Consider the following 21,608-nt stretch of genomic DNA (forward strand, 5'->3'; position numbering starts at 1 on the left):
ACAAGACGAAACCTGAAACAAATGAAATATTTTACGACACATGTTTAAGATCTTGAGATCAGAGCATGATTGCATATTAGATATATTTCTTAAAAATTCCTACAAACTTCGCATATGTTGGTGCATGTTAGGCATGCAATATTTATTTAAAAAAAATATATCATAATAATCTTCATAATCAAAGCCATGATTAAATAAGACGTTAAAGAATACTATAGCCTTGCATTTAAAGAGTAGTGGATTACCTCTGATTAAATGAAAAAGGAAAACGATGCACTGAACAAAGCAACATGTATTGAATCCAGACTACGAAATATTACCAGTACAAATTGGCTTACACTGAACACTCCAAAAAAGATGGCGTCTGGTAATTTTTTTTCTATTGAAAATTAGGCATTCAGGACTTTTATGGTCATAGTTTAAACAGACATGAATAAGGATTGTTCTTAGATTTATAGCGATAGTAGACGACATTTATTGATTATGTTTATACATATATTTCTCGAAACTTAATTAAATAGCTCAGAAAACAGGATTATATGATGGGGGAGGGGGGTGCGGGTGACACTGAAAATCAGGGATACTGTCAGTGTGATTCTGAATCCGCAAATTAATTCAAGATGTGATGGTTTTCTACGTTTTTTTAGATTCACTTAAAAGTCAATGTAATATTTGGTGAAGTAGACACGTGCATGTATATGGCAAGAATACAATACAGTTTCCCAGTGCGGCAAGTTTGTAACCTAGTTACAAATGAAACCAGACTAATATAATAATTACCCTTCCTGATTTAAACTTCAACCATGTTTCAAATTCTGTATAAAACTCATGTCTACTGTAAAACAGGATAACAGGGGTAACGAAGGTAACACACCAAAGGCAGACCCTTGTTTCTATACTTAGCTATGTTTTGAAACAGGGTTACATGGGTTACGTGGGGTAACAGACCCTTGTTTAACTCTTTTCCCCTTAGAGGTTTCTATCCTTTAACCCTTAATGACGCGTTTTGACGACCCTGGCCATATCCTTAATGACGACTTTTGACGCACCCAATATACAGCTCTTAATTAGACCTCTAAACACCTGTTGTTTATTATAAACATTGACTGGTATACACCTGGCCATGTATACGGATGGTTGTTCACTCATTCTAAATAAAGATATCACGTGATTTAATTGTGTATGGTGGTGTGATGCATTACTACAATAAACAAAGATGGCGGACTACGATGCGGACATCGCACATGTTTTCACTTTTTGTTTATAATCAAGTTTAGAGGCAGAATTTTCTAGATTTATTGGTAGTGAGATTGAATGATGAAAGCCAGATGTCAAATTCATGCAAAATTTTGTGGAAAAATCTGTGTAGTGACAGATAACGAAACACAAGGTGTGCATTACCTGCAACACCTAAATACACGAATATACCGGTAAATTTGTATTTTTTCAAAAAGTTAACACACTTATTTTGTTAACATGTTGGATTGATCAAATCCTCTTACACCATTTATTGAAAAAAATCGTAAATATAAGTCTAAAAACGATAGACATGAATTGAAATGTCAGCCACAGGTACATTTAATTATTTACTATCAAAAACGAATTCCATGATGATAATGGAATCTTTCTATAAAAATTATTAAATAATTGTTTGTAATACATACAGTTTTAAATATGTTTATCAAGTATCTGTTGTGAAATTATTCTTAAGAAAGCTTTAATGTAGAACACTCAGTTTTATTTTCATATACCTGTTAGCACCTGTATTGTTTTATTAGTAACGTAAATAATTTTTTTTTAATGAATATTGAAAGTTTAATTCATTACAAATCCATTGATATATAATTTTCTATGTGTTTGATTTGCTAAGACCTGTAATAAGCCTATTCAAAAACACACACTAGCTGTTTTCAATTCATCTGAAAACAGTCTAAGGGTAGCCCAGGGTAGAGTGTTAAGGATATGGCCTATGCGTCAAAAGGTGGCATTAAGGGGTAAAGAGTTAAATTTTGAAAATTCCTTTGGTGGAGTATTCTTATTTGATAACACCTTCTGTCAGAATCAAAATGATACCATGATTAAGAATATTGGACCATTCATTTATAAGGTACAAAATGTGGTCGTTATACATTGAATACCTTAAATGATATCATTTTTTTCCAGCTGATATTTGCTTTGAAAGTATCTTCTAATTGTAAACTGAAATGCATCCATTTTGCAGACACATCCTTTTGGATAAAGTTTTTCACAGAATGTGGGATACCAGCAGGGGAGGCAACAAACTATGCCATCATTTTCACAGATAATCGCATTCAGAAGGACATGTTGATAGATCTGACCAAAGAATACCTCAAAGACATGGGGATAACAGTGCTGGGTGATGTTATTGGGATTCTTAAGCATGCAAAAGAAGTCCATTCTCAGGTATATTCCATAGTAGAGTACTATGAATGAATCAGTTTAATTCATGTATAGAAGTTATATTCCTTATAAAACAAAAACTGGTAAATGTACATCACTTCATATAATGTGAAAATAAAACAAAGACAAACATTCTTGTGTTTTTATTATATGAGTAACCAAGGTTTTTATTTCATCGACAAATCTGTCATTATCTAAATTCCTATAGATTTAGATTATTTAAGCATACCAATACATTTGTTTCATTTGATTTTATGTCAGAACAAAACAGATTCAATGTCATTTTTTTTCAAACAAATTTTTAAGAATGCCCGTGACAAGGTTCTGAAAGGTTCTGTGGCAGACAGGCCAGTCCCACTGGTTCCTAAAAGGTCAACAGGTAAGACAACATACCTGAGAGAGGAAAAATTACAGATCTTATAAAACTGTGATATGTCATCTCCACTTATTGATTTTAGAGGTTCTGAGAGTTCAGTTTCAATGATTTTTAAGACATGTTCTATTATCACCAGATTGCAGCCCATCATAATTTGCATATTTTAATCTATTTGTAATAATCAGTATATACATATAAGTAACAAGAAATTATTTTGAGATATACATGTAGTATTGTAGTTTGTATGTTTAAATATTATTATTATATTTTGAGGTAAAGTTAGTTACTTACACACATGCATATGACTCCCATGGTCAAAGAGAATATTTCTCTTGATCCAATTTGCTCTGACCAACTTAGATCTTAAAACTCATATGGTAACTGTACACATATTTCTTTGTGTAAATATAGCTGCGAGCCGGACAGTTAATCACTACATTGGTAAAGACCCGGATGCTGCCCCCATGAACCTGCCCATTGTTCCAAAGCTGTCCAGGGAGCTGTCCGCCAGACTAGGTGAATCCCCTCGATCAGGTAGGTTGCCCTGAATTATGGCTATTCTAATTATAAACAATTAATTATATACGTACATATTGCTTATGATTACAAATTTTTTTATAGGCATGTACATGCATCAATCAATCATAGGAAGTCTCTTATATAATTGCAAAATGTTAAATTTTTCATACCTTTAAAACATTAACAATTCAAGTTGTTAAGATCAGTACGAATTGTTACAGCAAATACCCCTATATAAATAAATTCATGCTAACTGAAGAGTCTATTTTCTTCCACTTATCTTAAAATATTATACACATAAATAATAAATTTTTATTTATCTTTTTGCAGAATCTCCTAAAGATATGAGTAATGTTGTTAAAATACCTGTTAGTACACGGTTACAAGAAGAGGTTCCAGTCCCCAAATCTCGAAGGGTTTTACCTGAGCATGAGGGCAGGTACAAAATAAAAATGCCCTCGGGTACTACCGCCAAAACTCAGAAAATATTAGAACAGGGTCTGCCAGCAGGTATATACACAAAAAATTGGACAATATGTTTGCACTGTACATTAGAAAATGGAATATTGTAAGGTTTGCTATACTGGTACATGTACTTTTTCTTTTTATGAAAGGTTTTTGCATTAAGTACAAAAACTTAAAAGTTTTAGCTTCTTTGGAGTAAAAATTTCTGTGGTAGATAATGGGGATGAATAATGAATTTTTTTTAAATGTGCTTCATTGGAATTCAAAGGTAGAACAATCTTTAAAAGTCATTCAGAAAAAATACATAAGGAATAAAGGTAGCTAAAGGAGTGCAGTTGTAGTTTTGCATACTTGAAGATTAACAATGTACCTGTATATGTTTTATACTTTTGGCATCTCCCAATGAAATAGAGCTATTTACTTTTGAATCTGACTGGTGATTTCATGCTTTTTTGCATCACATCAAAATTACTTTTAGTTTTAACAAATCTCAAAGCAAATTCTTGATTTTGCAGGAAGGAGAAAATCTAATGTGTTTGAGAGACTGGGTGAAGAATCTCCCAATCCAACTAGTGCTAAAACTTCGCCTATCTCAGTATGTTGTAATTACTATACCATTACTCTTTGATTCAGAAAGTTCCATTGTGTTGTTCATCTTTTCTAGCCAAGGATTTTTGGTTTATGGACTGAAAACCCTTGGCTATAGAAGTTGTGCATTGTTCTACACATTAAAGTTTTCTCGTTAAAGCTTATTAGAAATATAAAGTTAATTTTAAACTACTGGTTCTTACATTGTAAATGTGACTGTTTCTATTCTATCCTCAGCCCTCTGTTTTCAACCGCCTTGGAGGTAAATCAGCAGTCAAACGTCCAGCCACGTCAACATCAGTCGAGACAGACCCAGATCCTGGTGAGCCTCCGCTCGAGTATGCTGGTGTCCTCAAATCCTCTCCAACACCAGTCAAAAAGACTAAAGTCACCATCACCAATAACAAAAAGTACGCCTCTCTAGGAAAGATCACCATATCCAACAAAACTGTGACAAGTGCCACTGGCAAGATCATGGAGAAGACAGTCACAACCAAAAAACTACTGGTGGCCAAAAAGCCAGGTGGGTCAAATGCAATGGTTTGTTCACTGCAACAATAGCATCAAAAATGAGTGTTTGAAGAAAACGAGAATTACCAAGTGCATGTATATCTTTAAGATTCAAGATTAGAAGAAGAGAGATTGCCCTTGATATGTTTGCAAATTTAAGATAGAGGAAAAATTGCATTTTTTACACATTGAATATTCATAACAGAGATATCAAGCTCAAAATATATTGCAAAGGTCTAAAAATTAACTCACATTTACTTAATTGACATGCCATTTTTATTTTAATTTATTCTTCATTTTGGATGCAACAAGTTCATGGTACTACATGTAGGTTTACAAACCCCAATTTGCTGTAGTACATAAACTATTTTTTTGTCATACAAATAATCATGTAGTATCCTTTTTTTTAATTTTTGAAAAAGTTGTGGTCAAACCAAGTCCAATGTCATCGTCAGCGGCAATGGATATGGCAAGTAGTGGTACCAGCATCAGACAGAGGCTGGGAAAGAAGGTCAGCCTTCCAGTGGTGTCCAGCACCACCGATGACGGGGAAAGCCCCGCAGTCAGGACAGGTAAATGATGTCTGCATTATTCACAAAATATAGAATATACATAGCTATTGACAATTACCGTATATGGATTACTAGTTGTACTTAAAAGCTAAATGTTTTGTTCTGAAGTAATTTTATGCTACTACCTATTGCAATTACTACCTTGAGTTTATTGCTTTTATATGCAGTTTTTAAAAAAGTAAAATGCTTTAGAGGTTTTTTGCATTGTCCAAAATTTTTATGGTAGCTAATTATCTAGTCCTTTGTCTTTTGCATTTTAAGTTGCAAATGCTATTTGTTGATTTAAAATTGAATGCTGTAACTTTTATAAAAATGTTTCAAAGAATTTTTAAGATTCATTTTTGCTTTATTTTGAAGGCATTGCAAAGAAAGGCAAAGGGCAGAAATCAGAGGTCAGCTCTAGCAATGGTGTCTTCAGCAGGCTGGGGAAAGCTGTGTAACTCAGTGGCTCCAAGGAGATGACGCAAGGTTAAACAGAGTGACTCTGTAATGTGATGTATGAGAGAGTGCAGGCTGTCGCTAAAGTTCAACAGTATCATGAATGCTTCCAAATGGACAAACTGTCAGTGCTACATGTAGATTTGGGCATTAATAGTTTAGAGGGAATAGCACAATGTACTTGTTATGAAATCTATTGCTTTCACAAGCAGAGAGGAGACAATCTTTACTAGATGAAGGTAACCTCTACTAGTTAAATGACATACAGGTGTGTACAGTTCTGACAAACTGTGTACAAAGCTCTGCAGGTTTTCTTGTTATAGATATTTTTTTGTAACAATTTGATTTCATAGCTGTGATCTGACAATCTTGATAAACTGAAATTTTATTTAAAATTTTCTTTTTCCCAGATACATGTTTGTATAATGTTACAGGTGTTGTTTTAACTGTACATTGTTGGTTAAAATTCGTGACTGGATGATAAACTCTTAGTGCAATATGATGGAAATATGTTTGAAAACAATATTGAAGACAACACTGTTTGGCTGACATTGAATTTTTAGCCTATAAAGTTCAGTTTTCAACATGGCAGACTAGCATTCATCTAAACTACCGGTATATATTTAAACTATGTGTTAATTTAGTCTGTAAAAAATCAATCACTCACAAGACTGAGTGATACATTTTACAACATTGCTCCCTTTTGAATTAATTACACCCTGGTATAATCTTCATTAAAAATTGCAACAGTAAAATTGAATGACACATGTTCAAAAAGGTAAGGGGAAATACAATAACTCTGACGATTTATATTTCATTTTTTTGTCCTGTTGCAATTCAATGATACAAAAAAATTGTATACATCAAATTTTTTCAATCAAATTGGTTTCTACTGATGAATTACCACTGCATATGGAAAACCTATACAGTACTAGGTAGTATACATGTATGTGCATATTTGTCTAATTTTTATTTATTTATTTTTTTACATTTTTTTGGGTCTTTAAAGACAGTATTTTTAAATACTAGGGTAAATTGATTTGTCATTAAAAAAAAATCAATTCTTGTATGAGTAGTTTAATTTGGATGTAGTGATTTTTTTGAAGAGGAGAAGGAATGAATTTCTTGTAGGTTATATGAATTCTAGGGGTTTATTTGAGAGGGTTTGGAGTGTACAAATTTTGGTTGGTATATAAATAGCAAGATATGCTCCATTTCATTTGGAATCAATATTTGTTTCAATGTAGTCATAATTGTTTTAATACATGTATACTCAGTAGGATGATAATAAATACCAGTTTACAAAGAGTTTTTAAAGTGTCTTGTGTATTTACTTATTGTAGATGTGTGCAAGCCAAAAATAAATCCCAATCAACATACTGTTTTCTAGAACCATAATTTATGAATGAAAAACAGAATACTCATTGTTCATATGAAATACTGACCCAGTATGGTTTGTACTGTATTTTCTTTAATATTCAAAGCCTGCATGCAATATTTTACCTAGCATTTTATGCTGATATGTTAGTGTAAAAATGTTTGCTAAAGAAAATTCATGAAATAGTTAAACATTTTATGAACAGTTCAAAAAGTGGCTACTAAAAAGAAAAATATCTGTGTTAAATTTTGTTTTTTTTTAGGCATTCAAGCACCACATTTTATCATTGGTGTTTGTGTGATATTTGGCCGAATGCTTATACGGGTCAGAACCGGGGGTTCTTTTTACTGTTTTCTTTTTGCTTGACAAGATTTTTGATAAGATGACATGTACATGTAGTTTCTAATTTGAATTACGCACATTTTTATTATATGAATTTTTGGACTTTTTCGACAAGAATGTCGAGAAACCCCCATATGGATCATGTTAAATAATATTTAAAAATAAAATTAATTAAATCAAACTATGTATCAGTAATAGAAATATTTCTTGAAAATTGTATGGATCCAAGGAATATTAAACTCTAGTCTCGTTCAACCAAACGCTTGGCTGACACCGTAAATCTCCGCCAAGGATTCACGGAGACAGCCCAGCGTCGAGTTGAATGAGACTATATTGAACTCTGGCGTAGGAATACATACCACTACAAAAAATATTTAAATTGTTAGTACCATTTAAAATCTGACTATTTTCAAGGTATTTATAAATAAGTTTCCTTGAAAAACAATGCTTTAGCATACATAACATCGAATTTATCAATTATTTTCAAGAACTAAGTCTTGTCAGCAGCAATGATTTGTGCTGAGGTCCAAACACTGTTTCACTTTCGGTTTGTCTGAGTAACTGCATAGGAGAGTTGATTAAAATCAACTCCCAAAAATGAAAGAAAATTTGAGAAAACAATAAAAAGATTATATTAAGGTAAATATGAAACTATAGAAATAGGATAAGAAAGTAAAACAATTCAAGTAGTAAATCACCAGCTGAGGAAATTACCAAATGGCATCCTTTTTTAGGATAATAATTTCAATGTGATACTTAAAGTAAAAAGGAGAAGGGGGCAAAAAGACAAGCTGTAGCTTCTTGTATAAACTACAAACTAGCAGGTTATCACGGGAATTGTTTCTTGAGTGCATGTCAAATGACTTTTATTCGAACAATAAAATGCTTTTTTTGGCGATTCATGCGGGAAATGAAGGAGGCGACATTGCAGAAAAAATACATAACCCACATTTTTTCTGCAATGATCGCTAGTTTGCTACCTTCATAACCTGCATGAGTCATCAAAGAAAGCATTTTATTGTTTACCGGTGTATATACATCTTTCTTTTAAAAAATGAATAATTGATTATAAAAATTAAGTAAAATTCGCTAGATGTAGTTATTATAAGTTTATAAAATGTAGAACCCCTCCCCCCTTTGATCTGTGCATGATTTGTTGACATTTGTGACTTCAAAATTTGGTGGATGTTATCTATAATGATCTGAAGGGTAAATTATAATTGATTTACTGTCATACGAAAAAGTCTATCCTAATTTAATGTTACCATAATGAAAATGAGTTATCCCCTAAAAAGAAAGATAACTCTAAAAATCCCTGTCTGACAAATTATATTTTAGTATTTGACTTGAGACTGAAACTAAACCATTCATTTTTCTCTACAATTTACTTACAGAAAAAAGAATAAAAATACGAGCAAAACAGTTTATTTAAAAACAAAACTTGCATTTCAAATGAAAAAGATAAAAACAAACTCATACACATATTGCAAAATAAATCTGACAGACTCTTATCCCATTAGAAGAAGTTCCCATTTACTCTAATTAACAGATATTGATACTAAAAGTTTCAGAAATATTGATGAATGATCCAGCACATAGTTTATAATGCACACAGTTGTTTATAGTAGTTGTTCACTTTCTCATGTTTCTGTGTATAAAGTAGGCCCCTGCTGCCAGGGCAGCAATAAGGGCTAGAGAACCACCCACAATGGTTGCTAAACCGAGTCCAGAGGAGCTGTCTGAGGGATTGATATTTGAAGAGGAACCAGAACTTTGGTTAGGGCCATTCTCACTTTCTTCATTCTCTCTCCTTTGCTGCTGAAATGGGAAAAAGTACAGCATGAATAAACACAAAAAATATGTATGCTGCTACACAATTTTATAATTTTCTTGGGGTGTGTATTATGTATAAGGGTCTAAAAGAAAACATTTTTTAACAGACAGCTTCAGTGAAAACCATTCCCGAAAGTCCTCTTATTTATAACCTATAACAAAAAATCAATTCCAGTAACTGTATGTCACTCATCCCTTTTAATATGGCGTATCTTGACATTCTCATTCAAGTTCTTTACTTACTAGTATTGCTTCCTCCGCGCCTTGTAGAACTCTAAGTGTGACAGTTTCCCCTGCATTCACAAAATGTTGTACAGCTTCATTATGGGTAACTCTGTCTAAACTAAAACCATTTATCTGAAACAAAAGTAGTCATGTATTTTCCCGTTATTAGAAATCTGAAAATTGACTTGCACATTTAAGTTTACATTTCGTATACCTAATATGTCTATAGTAAGCTTCACATACATGTAAAAGCAATTAAATGTTGAGGTGTTCCTAATATCAATTAAGTGTTAATGAAGCAATTAAGTATTAATTGGCATCATAACATTTTTTTTTACCAGGTAATTTAGACTAGAATATTAATATGTATCTGGGATTAATAAAACTGCTTAATAAATGTAAGTGCAGTACTAAACACCACCAGTTAAATGAATTATTCATAAAGTGATATAATGGATGCTGAATTTTCTCTGAATTTTAGTTTTGGAATCATATTGGGTAAAAATGAATATTCATTTCTGGTGAGCACTAATTGATATATCTCAATTTTCATCATTAATTATGAAGATACATTGCACCACATGTCATAAAATTCTTATGAAATGTTCAAGCAATCCTTATAAGAAAAGTTGAATATTATACAAATATTGACTGGGGTTGAGGGCAACATTGATTATATTAGCCCCCGAGGGATGAAATATTGCCCGACGCGAAGCGGAGGGCAATATTTTCGTCCCAAGGGGGCTAATATAATCAATGTTGCCCGAAAACACAGTCAACATTTGTTTTGTTATATGAAGAAACAAACCAAAATTAAGAAAGTAATTGAAAACAGATCGCCGTAATTTTCTCGGCTCAACAAAGAATTCACGAATTCAATTCTGTGCAAAGTTCATTTCCAAAATATCCTCAGCATCAAACGATCACTGGTGATATTCCGCCGACCGAAAGAATTAATATACAGATGTTCTACCTGATTTTACTCCACAGTAATTCGCAAATCCTTATATCCGTGTCGCATTGCGCGTCCGTTGTTTACTTGCCTTGACTGACTGTCTATTATGACGTCACCTTGTTTTGGAGTCGCGAAGAGTTATTTACGTCATCGTTTACGAATTTATTTTACGAATCAACTAATCAGATGCGATTATTTAAAATAGAGGGAATGTTCTCTGGATATTATTCCTAGCCGGTCAATATCAAAAAAATATTGACCGGTCAATATTTTTCGGACGAGCTAATATTACAATTATTGACTATTCATCTTGTAGAGTTATATAGTAAGAATATACTACTGAATATAACAATTACAAATATTTACCTCTAAAATTTTATCTCCTTCTCTTAAACGACCATCTAAAAATGCGGCACCATCCTCTCTTATTTTAGTTACAAAGATTCCAGAGTCCCCCTGTACATATGGAATGTCTACACCTCCTCTTATGTTGAAACCTAGGCCTGTAAAACAAGGTCCTCTCTTGTAATATTAAAATATTCAAAGAAGTAGCAAAATGAAAGGCAATAACAAATAATACAATTTTCTTAGAAGAAGTAATACATGTACTAATCATCTGAGTAAGTAAATGATTTATTATATTATAGTGATGAGAGGCAATGACCAACAATGCATCTTTCTATGAAAAAAAATATTCATGTACTGATCATCTGTTAGTAAGTAAATAAGTAAGTAAATATATTAATCATTATAGTGATGTGTTTCATATAATCATAAACAACATGTGTATTATATAATAATGAAAGAAATAAACAACAGATGCATCAGAGCTATATATCACTTCATAAACATGAATATACTGTACAAATAATAAATTTGTGCATTTCTATTTTTTATCAGTACATGTACATGTATAAGATTATTTATTTTGTGTGACAAACTAGTTCCCATAGCATTATAATAATATTTAAGATAAAGACCCATTAAACAATTTTTTAATAAATATAAAGTTATTGCATGTGTATTTAAAATGTTTAAATTATTAGCTTCAGTACATGCAGGCATTCAAAACAAAATGTATGCTTCTTTCATGTCAATTCTGTAGATCCACGGTTCATCAACCTAAATTTACAGTAGAGCTGCAGAGTTCTGCAGCTAGATTTAAAATAGTTGTTTCATAATTTTGTTAACACTTAATTTGTCAACCACTAGCACATGTTGTTGACACTTTGGAAATGCGGGCCAACATTGCACATATGTTTCATATTACAGACATTGTTAATATAGTCCACAGTCAGTACAAACATTGATATTTATATTGATTTCATGTCAACATCTACTGGTAGATGTTTATCACATGCATAAACACTGTGAACCAATTTAGACAATAATTTTCTTTCATTAACAAATACTGTTAAACAGTATTTGCTAATGAATACAAAACAGTACATTGTTATTTATACAAAGCGTTTTTACATTTGTCATTATAATTAACATTTGATGATGTCAAAGTGTCAAAATTAATATAATTAAACAAAAGTATGTTTTTACAGAGGAGTAGTGGAAATTCTTTAATCTGCATAATACACTATATTTTTTTTCTCCATTACCACTTAGAATGATATTATCAGGTCCCTATATCGGGCTTGGGGTAATGCTAAATGTAATAGTAATGCATTGCAATGCATTACATACAGTCGTTTTACCGGTAACGAATATTTGCCAGTATCGAATAATTTTTAGAAAAATTATTGGTGAAAGACGAAGTTAAGGTTTCAAAAAATCCTAGCTAGGTAATTATAATACAGAAATAAATATTCTATCAGTGTGTGAAGTTGTTTGACATTTGCACGATTGTTTACCGTATTGTTTACAGATTAAAAAGGTGACCCAGATATGAGCTGCCGGAAGTGCAAGGCAGAAAAAATGAAAGTGTGAAAACAATTAAGCCTGACTATGAAAATAAGTTTGTTATTGACCCCTATTTTGTGGATAATTAGTAATTATAATCCATTTAATAAGATTAGGCATCATATCAAATAATAATGGAGTTTTGAATGAAATTACGACTTCCAATAGAACCATGTGTAGTTTTCCTAGTTTCGGGTCATTGCGATAGAAGCATTATTTGGCTGGATATATTGATAGATGTACAAGAAAAACAAAGGCAAATGACAATTACTTATCATCAATTACAAATATAGAGTGTTTTCATGAAAATTCAATTTTCAATTTCATTAAGTAACACAAATGAAAACTGTTAGTCCAGTTTCAATTTGACGGGAAAACGGTATGACAAAAATAACGATCATATTATTTGTTTAAATGACATATTCACACAATTATTTTTCCTTCTTCATTTATAAGTCTATTAACATGTACCTCTAGTATATTTTTGAAATTAATTCGCCTCAAAATATTCTGTCAGAAGTAATAGAGGGCGCTTGATTTGATACTGGAAAACGAATTCGAAACTAGATTTTCGGAGGTTTGATTCTACAGTTTAGAAGGACAAAGAAACGTGATTCTCATAATAATAGTCGCATGCACAATGAAACCGCATACTGATTCGTTAGTGGTAAAACGACTGTACATGTATTTTCAAAGTAATGCTAGTAATGTGTAATGCCACAATTTTAGCATTACAAGTAATGGTAATGTAAAATCTAGTGTAATGCTGGCATTCTTTTCTCTCTTTATATAGGGCCTATATATAGAGAGAAAAGAATGAGTTTCAATCACATCACTATGAGTATGTATCGCTTAAATGATTGGATCACAGAGATGGTTACATTATTGCAGCTAAGCAATATATGGATCAGGTAAATAAATTCATAGCCACTGATATATCTTTATTCAATCAAATATACCATTTAAGTAAAAAAAAAAATGAATTGCGCAAGTTTTAAATTTTCTGCATGATGCATCTCGAAATTGAATTTAACGGTCGAGGAAATTCGAAAAAAAGTGATCACAAACCAAAATAATGGTATCTATAGATAAGATGCAGTCGGCAAGAAAAGATAAGCACAAACCATGATTTCCCCTTTCCAAAACTATTTCCAATTCTTCAAGTTCAAGGCTTGCCTCTGCCATAGGGTAAAACTTGTAGTTTCGATTTTACACCTCAAAGGGAGTGAGAGGTCGGTTACAAGCTCTTTCGTGTGCGGAGGTGAAAATTAAAAAGCGTCCGTTAAACGTTGACAATCCGCCAGAAAGTTCTCTGACGCTTGGTGAAAAAAGAAATCATGGAAGATATAAAGTTAATCAACGATCTACGTGAATTAAACAAAGTATGTATTTTTGATGTAACACTGATAAGAATAGATTTTTCAAATTGTCAAAAATACAGAGGGACCCTTTAAAATTAATGAACTTACATTGTACGTTTTTTGTACATATTTTTGGCCAGGAAACATTGAAAAAAAAAAGGTTATCCTTAAATAAGAATATTCATACTTTCACACAAGCAATCTTACAAAATAGAATAAATAGGAAGATTTAATATGTTTTCCGGTGCTACCGTTGTGGCGAGCACAACAAGAATTACATACATGCATAGCATCATTGTCAACTTAGTCAGGTTGGGCATAACCCCCCATTTGGTGGTTTGAGTCCCATTTGGTGGTTAAATGCCCAAATGATATACCTGTTTTACCTACCAAATGGGACTCAGTTTTTGTTTATTGCAGGTGTTTAGAAAACGGTCCCGGAAGTCGCGTTTAAACAAAGTGTTTCTGTCTGCAAAAAGATCGATTTTATTTAAAACACGACATGGCCTTGTTCCTCGAACTCTTTACTTTTAATTCCTATCATCCGGCAAGTGAAAAACAATTGGAGCCAATGAAAACAGTGATCTTTACTGATGTACATTGAAAGCTCAATTTAGGTATTTTAGTTTTTAAGTACTTTTTAGTGAAAATTATTTTATTGCACGATCATGCCCCCATATTAAAATTAGGTGATGGTGTGCACCTAGAAATCATTCTTTTGATTGGCTGCAATTGTTTTTCATTTGCCCGGATGATAGTGTCATCGATCTTTTTGGAAACAAAAGTACTTTGTTTATATGCGACTTCCAGGATGCATAACATTTCGATCTTTTTCTAAACACCCGTGCGGAAAAATCGACACATAGAATTTTTTAAACGAGTGTATTATGAAGAAAACATGTCAGAGTACTAGCCGCGGTGGTAAACACGATGCGCTTTTTCTTCAGAAAAACGTCATCCACGATGAACGAAAAATGCGTCCCAATTGGTAGGTAAAACAGGTATACCATTTGGGCATTTAACCACCAAATGGGACTCAAACCACCAAACGGGGGGTTGTGCCCAACCTGTTAGTGTTAATTTGAGAGAGAGAGAGAGAGAGGACAGCCAGACAGCCAGATCAGACAGAGAGAGATAGACAGGAGAGAGAACAGAGAGAGATAGAGAATTATGATGTAACACTGATAAGATTAGATTTAGATCTGCTATAGTCTGTCCAAAGTTATTGCTTCCATCACTTTCTGATGATTTTTAATAAAAATACACATACCTGTAAAAGAACTAACAGTTCAAATTGATGAAAAGAAATATATAAAAAATATCTTCATTGAACAATTATCATTTTTCACTCATAAAAGTTCACAGGAACGAAAACAAATTTATTACGGAGATTTATAATTGGAAATGTATACATTTTATCTCTATTCGGAAGTACTCAGGATACCTCGCGCAATTTTTCAATGTTATCATCCGGGCTTATTAATGGCTGATGCAAAATCCCCAAGGACTTTCTATTTTTGGATTTGTATTGAAACCTGAAGTGGTAGGGGGGGGGGGGGTTTCAAAACAGATAAATTGGACATTTTTCATATTAGTGGATGAACGTAGTTTGAGCACAAAGGTATTTATGATTATTGTAATATCAAGCAAAAAGTGGTGGAAGCAAAAATTCTGGACAGAGTATAGAAAGTTCTCTGACATTTGGTGAAAAGAGAGTCATGGAAGATATAAAGTTAATCAACGTTCTACTTGAATTAGTGAGCTGTGCTCGCTAATATTCAATTTGTAATTAGATTTAGATACTATCGAATCATGTTAATAACATATAACAGGTCCAGCATAATCTTTTGAAACTGAACTTTTTTTATTTTACAACGATTGATAAGCAAGTTCTACAACTTATAGTAATATCTCTCGTTGGCACGGATGTTAGCGCGAGGGAACCCACATGTCCAAGCAGGCGACCTCCATACCCTATCACATACAGCCACTGTCAATCATGGGGATCGAACTTGGGTCGCAGCAATGACAAGCGAGTGAATTGTCCACTAAGCTACTTGGACACCTCAATTGGACACAAACGATTGTGCTGGACCTGATATAAATTGTAATCACTCTTTTAATTTATATTATAGAATGATTTTTACATCACATGTAATGGGAAAATTGTCCAGAGACATGAAGAGATTAAGGAAGGAAATCTTTATCGGATTGTTCCCAGATTACTTGGTGGCAAGGGAGGTAAGATTTTAAATCATTTTTCTTATTCAGTAAACATGTACTATATTTATTTGCATGCAAAAATTATTCGAGAGGTTCATGAGAACCTCGTTTATGCAAATATTTCTCGCTGCAAACCGGTATTTAAATATTTCTGATATATTATTTTCCAGATAATCTATACATTTTTGTTGCAAAAATGAGTCATGCAAACCAGTATATATCTGGTCAATCACAATCTAAAGTTTTTGCAAATAAAAGTTGTTTTTTTACCAATCCTTATGATAAACACCACAACAACCCCTTGAACTACCAGGGATCAAAATCACTATCATTTTATTTTCAATAGTATTTAAAATATTTTTCAAGCTTACACCAAGTTTTCATTAGTGTATCAATAAAAAAAATGGCGTCCAAAATCGAAAGTTATTAATCCAGGATAGATGTCTTAACTGAAGACAACACTCTAAAAATGCATTGCATCTAGAAATGATAACAGAGGGGTCAAACACCAATATTTTTTTATGTAGAATATAGTCATTCTTGATAAAATGTGCTTATTTGATTGACAATCTGTAGACTGATTATCCAGAAAAATTACCCGACTTATAAGAGGGTCAATGGCAAAATCTTGTAAATAAACCTGAAAAATGGCAACCGACTTATAGGCGAACAATACTTATAGGCGAGTATATACGGTAAGTCTACAGACAAGTTTAAATCCTTCCAAGGGGTTGAAAGGTGATAGGAAGTTGATTTTCAAAAAGCGAGATCATTAATATTTATATATTGTGGGGTATGGATCATTACCAGAATTTACCATCAAATCACTTCCATTGCCAGCTTCAAATGCTCAGTTGGTTATCAGTATGTTCCTGACTTGAGTCTTGTCCAGTAGTTTTCTAAGAACATAGAGGATTGATATAAGATGTTGGTTTTTGTTAATTTATATAGGGTTTGGTTCAATGCTAAGGGCCATTGGAGCACAGATTGACAAAACAAACAACCGAGAAGCCTGTCGAGATCTCAGTGGACGGCGGATGAGAGATGTTAACAATGAAAAGCAGTGAGTATTTGATTTTATAAACAACAGCATATCTTCGTAAAGTTTTATGTGCAAATACATGAAATTTAATTTCACCCAGGAATAGAGTAACTTTAATTTCATGTTTTGAATTAAATTTTTTTAAGGCTTAAAGAGTGGGTTGCAAAAAAGGCAGAGAAAGAAAAAGAGCGAGAAGAAAAAAGAAAAGAAAGAATGGAGAGAAGGCGAGCTGTACCAAACCATAAATTTGATGACCCTCTTTATGATAAGCAAAGAGCAGTTGTGGCAGAAAATCAAGAAGATGCTCTCCAGATTGGTAAATTGTCAATTTAAAATCTTTGAGAGATTTGTATGTCTCCACCGTGATTTATCATTTAAACAATAAAGTACTCTTTTTAGTGGTTCATGCAAGTATGAAGATAGTAAACATTGCAGAAATAAATAAATTATTTATAACCTTTAATATACATGTAATACATGTACAGAATTACATTTAGAGTTGACTATGGTATATGGAAACATACTTATTTTTAAAGAAAAAAATTATCTTAGAGCTGCAATAATGTTATCTTCGCTAGCCAATGGTTTTCAATCCACTCTGCTCTCCATAAATTTATGGGGAGCAGAGTGAATCGAAAACCCTTGGCTAGTGAAGATGCAATAATGAACAAATATTTTTTTGGTGGGGGGGGGGGGGGGGGGGGGGAAATGTGTCAGGTTAAAAAAAACTTGGAGATGGCTACGTCATTCACGTTATTCTAGCCACATCATGTATTTATTTGATTATATAGCTTTAACACAGACAGGATCAATGGGTGTCAGAAAAAAAACAGTTTTGAAAACAGTATTTGAGAATTCTTTTCCACTTGCAAGAATTATGTTGCTTGTGTTTAAAGAAATTTCTTATGAACTTTGCTGATGCAGTGAAATAAAGCCCTTTGTCTAGTTATTTCAAACAATATTAAATATGACTTTATAACCGTAATCATCTCAATACATGTACTGTAAATTATTACCCGAAAATACATAGATTGAAAGATTAGATAAAATTCAAATGTGACTTTATGTCTTTTGATATTTTTTAGGACTACGACGAGCGCAAAGTAAACAAAAAGCATCTTGCACTATAACATCGGTGGAAGAGGCAGGACCTTCAGGGAGTGGACTGAAACGAAAGTCGGAGAGCAAGGGTGGACCCTGTAAAAAAGCCACCAAACACAATGAATGGTACATATTTTGTGTTCGTCTACCAGAAACATCAATATTTTATCTATCCATTTCAGAGGTTTTAATATTGTTTAAAAATGGTGTCACAAGATCACATACAGAAAAATGTGCAACTTGTCATCTGATAGGTTAAATAAAAGTTCGTTCTGACGTCACATAACATGACCCTGACTGGGTGACTGCCTGATCTCTTTGCACAGAGAGATCTGTATCTTAATCAGAATATCATTATAGATACCGATACATTAACCAGTACATAATTAAGAATTGAAGCTCTGTTAGTTGACCATAAAAAAAAAACCAACTTGATGTACTCTGACCTTTAAATTTTTTAGGCTTGGAATTGACATTGAGAATTTAAGTGACCTGGACAGTGAAGAAGAAAGTGACTCATCAAATAGCGAAAAGTCTTCAGAGGACCAAAGTGTCAGTTCTAGTAGCTGCCAAGAACAGACTGAAGCCACCAGCATTGATCCTTCCCAAAACACAGCCTCAAAATCACAAGTGACCCCAGATAGCGAGGTGAACATGGAGGAAACTCAGCAAACATCCTCAGATTCTTGCAAGGAGTCTAAGCAAGAGAGTACAGTTGGTCAGACAGACAATGGAGGTCAGAGTTCATCCTCCAGTAGCAGCACTGTAGAACCAGACAAAGGGTCAACAGAGACACAGGTGAGTCGGTGTAACTGATGCATTGACAAGTCCTCTGATTTGTCACTCTGAAAGTATTTTGCTTTATTTCATTACCTCCCGGCAAATTTCATGTAATCAATTGTTTTAAAATGTTAGTTACTGTATCGATACATGTATAGTCACCAGTATTTCTGATATGTAGACACACTTGTAATTGTATTCTTGCTATTTCTTCTACGCTCATAGGCAGTTGGTTGTAAATGTCACACCTCATTGAAAATGCATGAAATGAAATATGCAGAATAATATCGCTTAATTACTTCAGCTGTGATGTTTATTGGAGTTCACATACTTTGTAAACTAGAATTTTGATAAACGTAAAATCTATCTCTGGTATGCACTCAAATTTAAATAAAAATGCAATATTTCCATTCTTTTTTATTGAAAAATTGTAAAAGATAAATAAAATGGATTTATTTCTATGATTGTTATAAAAGACATTGATGTACATGTATTCAAATTTTGGGACAAGTTATTGTAATTCATTTTGAACGAATGATCATGATATTTTACTGTATAATATGTATACTTTGTTACTCTTTTTTTCAGGAGGACAAGCCATTTGACTTTGATGACTACAGCAGTGCGACAGATATGGAGGTTTTGGGACTTAAGAAGTTGAAGTCTCTCCTGATAGAAAGGGGGATGAAGTGTGGAGGAACCCTACAACAACGAGCGGAGAGGCTGTTCACTGTCAAAGGACTGGACCCAAAGGACATTGATCCATCATTGCTTGCCAAACCCTCTAAGGGGAAAGGAAAGAAATAAAAGAGAGAAAATAAAAATTTTACAGACTTAATGATATGATGGAAGATGGAAATAGAAAATAGCAAGTAGAGCATGGGCTTCTGCTGCTACAAATGACTTGGTATTTTAAAAATGGGTAAACATGCAGCAATGCATTACAATTCCTATGCTTGTATTCTTCATGTTCTTTCAATTGAAACATTTTCATATGCTAAATGTGTTATAAATATGTACATTATGTCAAAAGGCATACACATATGCCAGTACATTTACTATAATTGTAATTCATCTTGTAAACTCCTAAAAAAGCTAAAATGCTATGATACAAACACTGTGTTAAAAATTTCAGCCAGATATATAATTGTTAATTAATTGGTATTTTAGGTACCACAACATAATATCAATTGCTTCCACGCCTATTTTCATATTTTGTGATTTTTGATTAGGAGAAAAAAGTTCCTCTATTTCATATCTTGCATTTAAAGAAAATGCATGACTTCTGCATTGAAGTTTTGGCCTAAAAAGGTAGAGATTGTGTTATCTTATAATGTATTTGTTCTAAAATGTACATACCGGTACATGAATATGTACATTTAGTAAGATTGCTTCAAAATTTCATAGCCCATCGAGGAAATCAAAACTATTTGGTGGAGTTGTGGTTTTAAAGTATACTTCCATGTTTTAACTGTAAAATGTTGTTTGATGATGTCATTATAATAAATTTCTAATATGTACATGGATAATGAATCACTGATTTGAGTCCTCTGGAAATAAAATAAATTTTACATGTAATTCAGGTTTTTGTAATTCTATAAGACATACATGTATATGGTGTTAACCAAAAAATGATGGATTGATAACAAGTTGTTTTACATACATATGAGAATATTTCACTTGTATTGAAAACTAGTACAGGATCTTTATTTATGCCTAAACTGCTTTGTTATAAATCAATTTACTTGGTCTAGTACTTTTAAATATGCCATATTCTTATCATCATAATGCTGATTTGAACTTTGATCAATATTTCTTTAAGTGGTATGGGACACCCTTAGATATTAATTTGGATGAAAGTTTTATTATCAATGTTAAAATTTTCAATTGTGCTATTATTGAACATACAATACATTTTAAAAGTATTAAGAAAGGAAAAATTGTAAAAGCTCCAGTGGTCTTAAACTCATATCTTCCAGATAAGTAATTAACATATTAATCTTTTATGCTATACTGGTACAGTTAAACTTGTTTAGTACAAATACAGATATAGAGAAATCTCTGATGTAGCGAAATTTTATGGAGTCCCCTGCAAAATTCTTGCTAACTTTCATGATTTTAATTAAACTGGTTTAAATGAATTTACTGATAAAGCAGACTGAGTTCCGTAGGGATGAAAAATAGGAAAATTTACATTATTTACAACAATGTTTTGGTAACCAAGTATTCCATAGAAATGCCAGCTATTGAACTTAGTATTTTTCCATAATATTGCACAAAGGGCCATCATTTGTCCAGATAACTGCTTCTATTTTCAAGTTAGGAAGTTATTTGTAGTTCAATTGTACAGACGTGAACGAAAGGGTTAAGCATCATACTTTGAATTTTGATTGATGAAGGATTTCAGATACATGGTTTGCTTTCACATTGACAGCTTTTAGGTTGTTTAGTTATGTTAAGTGAAAACTTGGCTTACCGATTGGCAGAATGAATTTATTTTCACATAAGTCATACAATTTACCATCCAATTGTAGGTTTTCAAAGAAGGTATTTTTTAATCATCTCATA

At 32.6% G+C, this 21,608-nt stretch overlaps 3 protein-coding genes across 5 annotated transcripts; 2 read left to right on the forward strand and 1 right to left on the reverse strand.

Moving 5' to 3' along the window:
- The first annotated feature begins 255 nt into the window (after positions 1-255).
- LOC128176405 (uncharacterized protein C19orf47-like) lies at positions 256-7,200 on the forward strand. Of its 2 annotated transcripts, none has more exons than XM_052842706.1 (9): positions 256-367; positions 2,222-2,424; positions 2,728-2,800; positions 3,209-3,331; positions 3,647-3,826; positions 4,297-4,376; positions 4,607-4,892; positions 5,302-5,451; positions 5,809-7,200. In XM_052842706.1, the coding sequence occupies exons 1-9, from the start codon at positions 256-258 to the stop codon at positions 5,889-5,891; spliced, it is 1,290 nt and encodes a 429-aa protein (XP_052698666.1). In that variant the 3' UTR covers positions 5,892-7,200. The 2 variants fall into 2 exon arrangements, with proteins under 2 accessions (XP_052698666.1, XP_052698668.1); XM_052842708.1 differs by lacking the exon at positions 256-367 and adding an exon at positions 2,019-2,107.
- A 1,818-nt stretch (positions 7,201-9,018) lies between these two features.
- Positions 9,019-13,821, reverse strand: LOC128175429 (synaptojanin-2-binding protein-like). Of its 2 annotated transcripts, none has more exons than XM_052841045.1 (4): positions 13,658-13,821; positions 10,989-11,125; positions 9,686-9,799; positions 9,019-9,424 (listed from the first exon to the last, which is right to left on the reverse strand). In XM_052841045.1, the coding sequence occupies exons 1-4, from the start codon at positions 13,716-13,718 to the stop codon at positions 9,242-9,244; spliced, it is 495 nt and encodes a 164-aa protein (XP_052697005.1). In that variant the 5' UTR covers positions 13,719-13,821; the 3' UTR covers positions 9,019-9,241. The 2 variants fall into 2 exon arrangements, with proteins under 2 accessions (XP_052697005.1, XP_052697004.1); XM_052841044.1 differs by having other exon boundaries at positions 9,019-9,427; positions 13,658-13,820.
- On the forward strand, positions 13,778-20,618 carry LOC128175427 (replication stress response regulator SDE2-like). The gene is made up of 7 exons (XM_052841042.1): positions 13,778-13,915; positions 16,030-16,135; positions 17,069-17,180; positions 17,306-17,475; positions 18,245-18,386; positions 18,722-19,058; positions 19,629-20,618. The coding sequence occupies exons 1-7, from the start codon at positions 13,871-13,873 to the stop codon at positions 19,845-19,847; spliced, it is 1,131 nt and encodes a 376-aa protein (XP_052697002.1). The 5' UTR covers positions 13,778-13,870; the 3' UTR covers positions 19,848-20,618.
- Positions 20,619-21,608: the final 990 nt, after the last annotated feature.

The sequence above is a fragment of the Crassostrea angulata genome, chromosome 3 (assembly GCF_025612915.1).
Source record: "Crassostrea angulata isolate pt1a10 chromosome 3, ASM2561291v2, whole genome shotgun sequence".
In the NCBI taxonomy this organism is placed as follows: domain Eukaryota; kingdom Metazoa; phylum Mollusca; class Bivalvia; order Ostreida; family Ostreidae; genus Magallana; species Magallana angulata.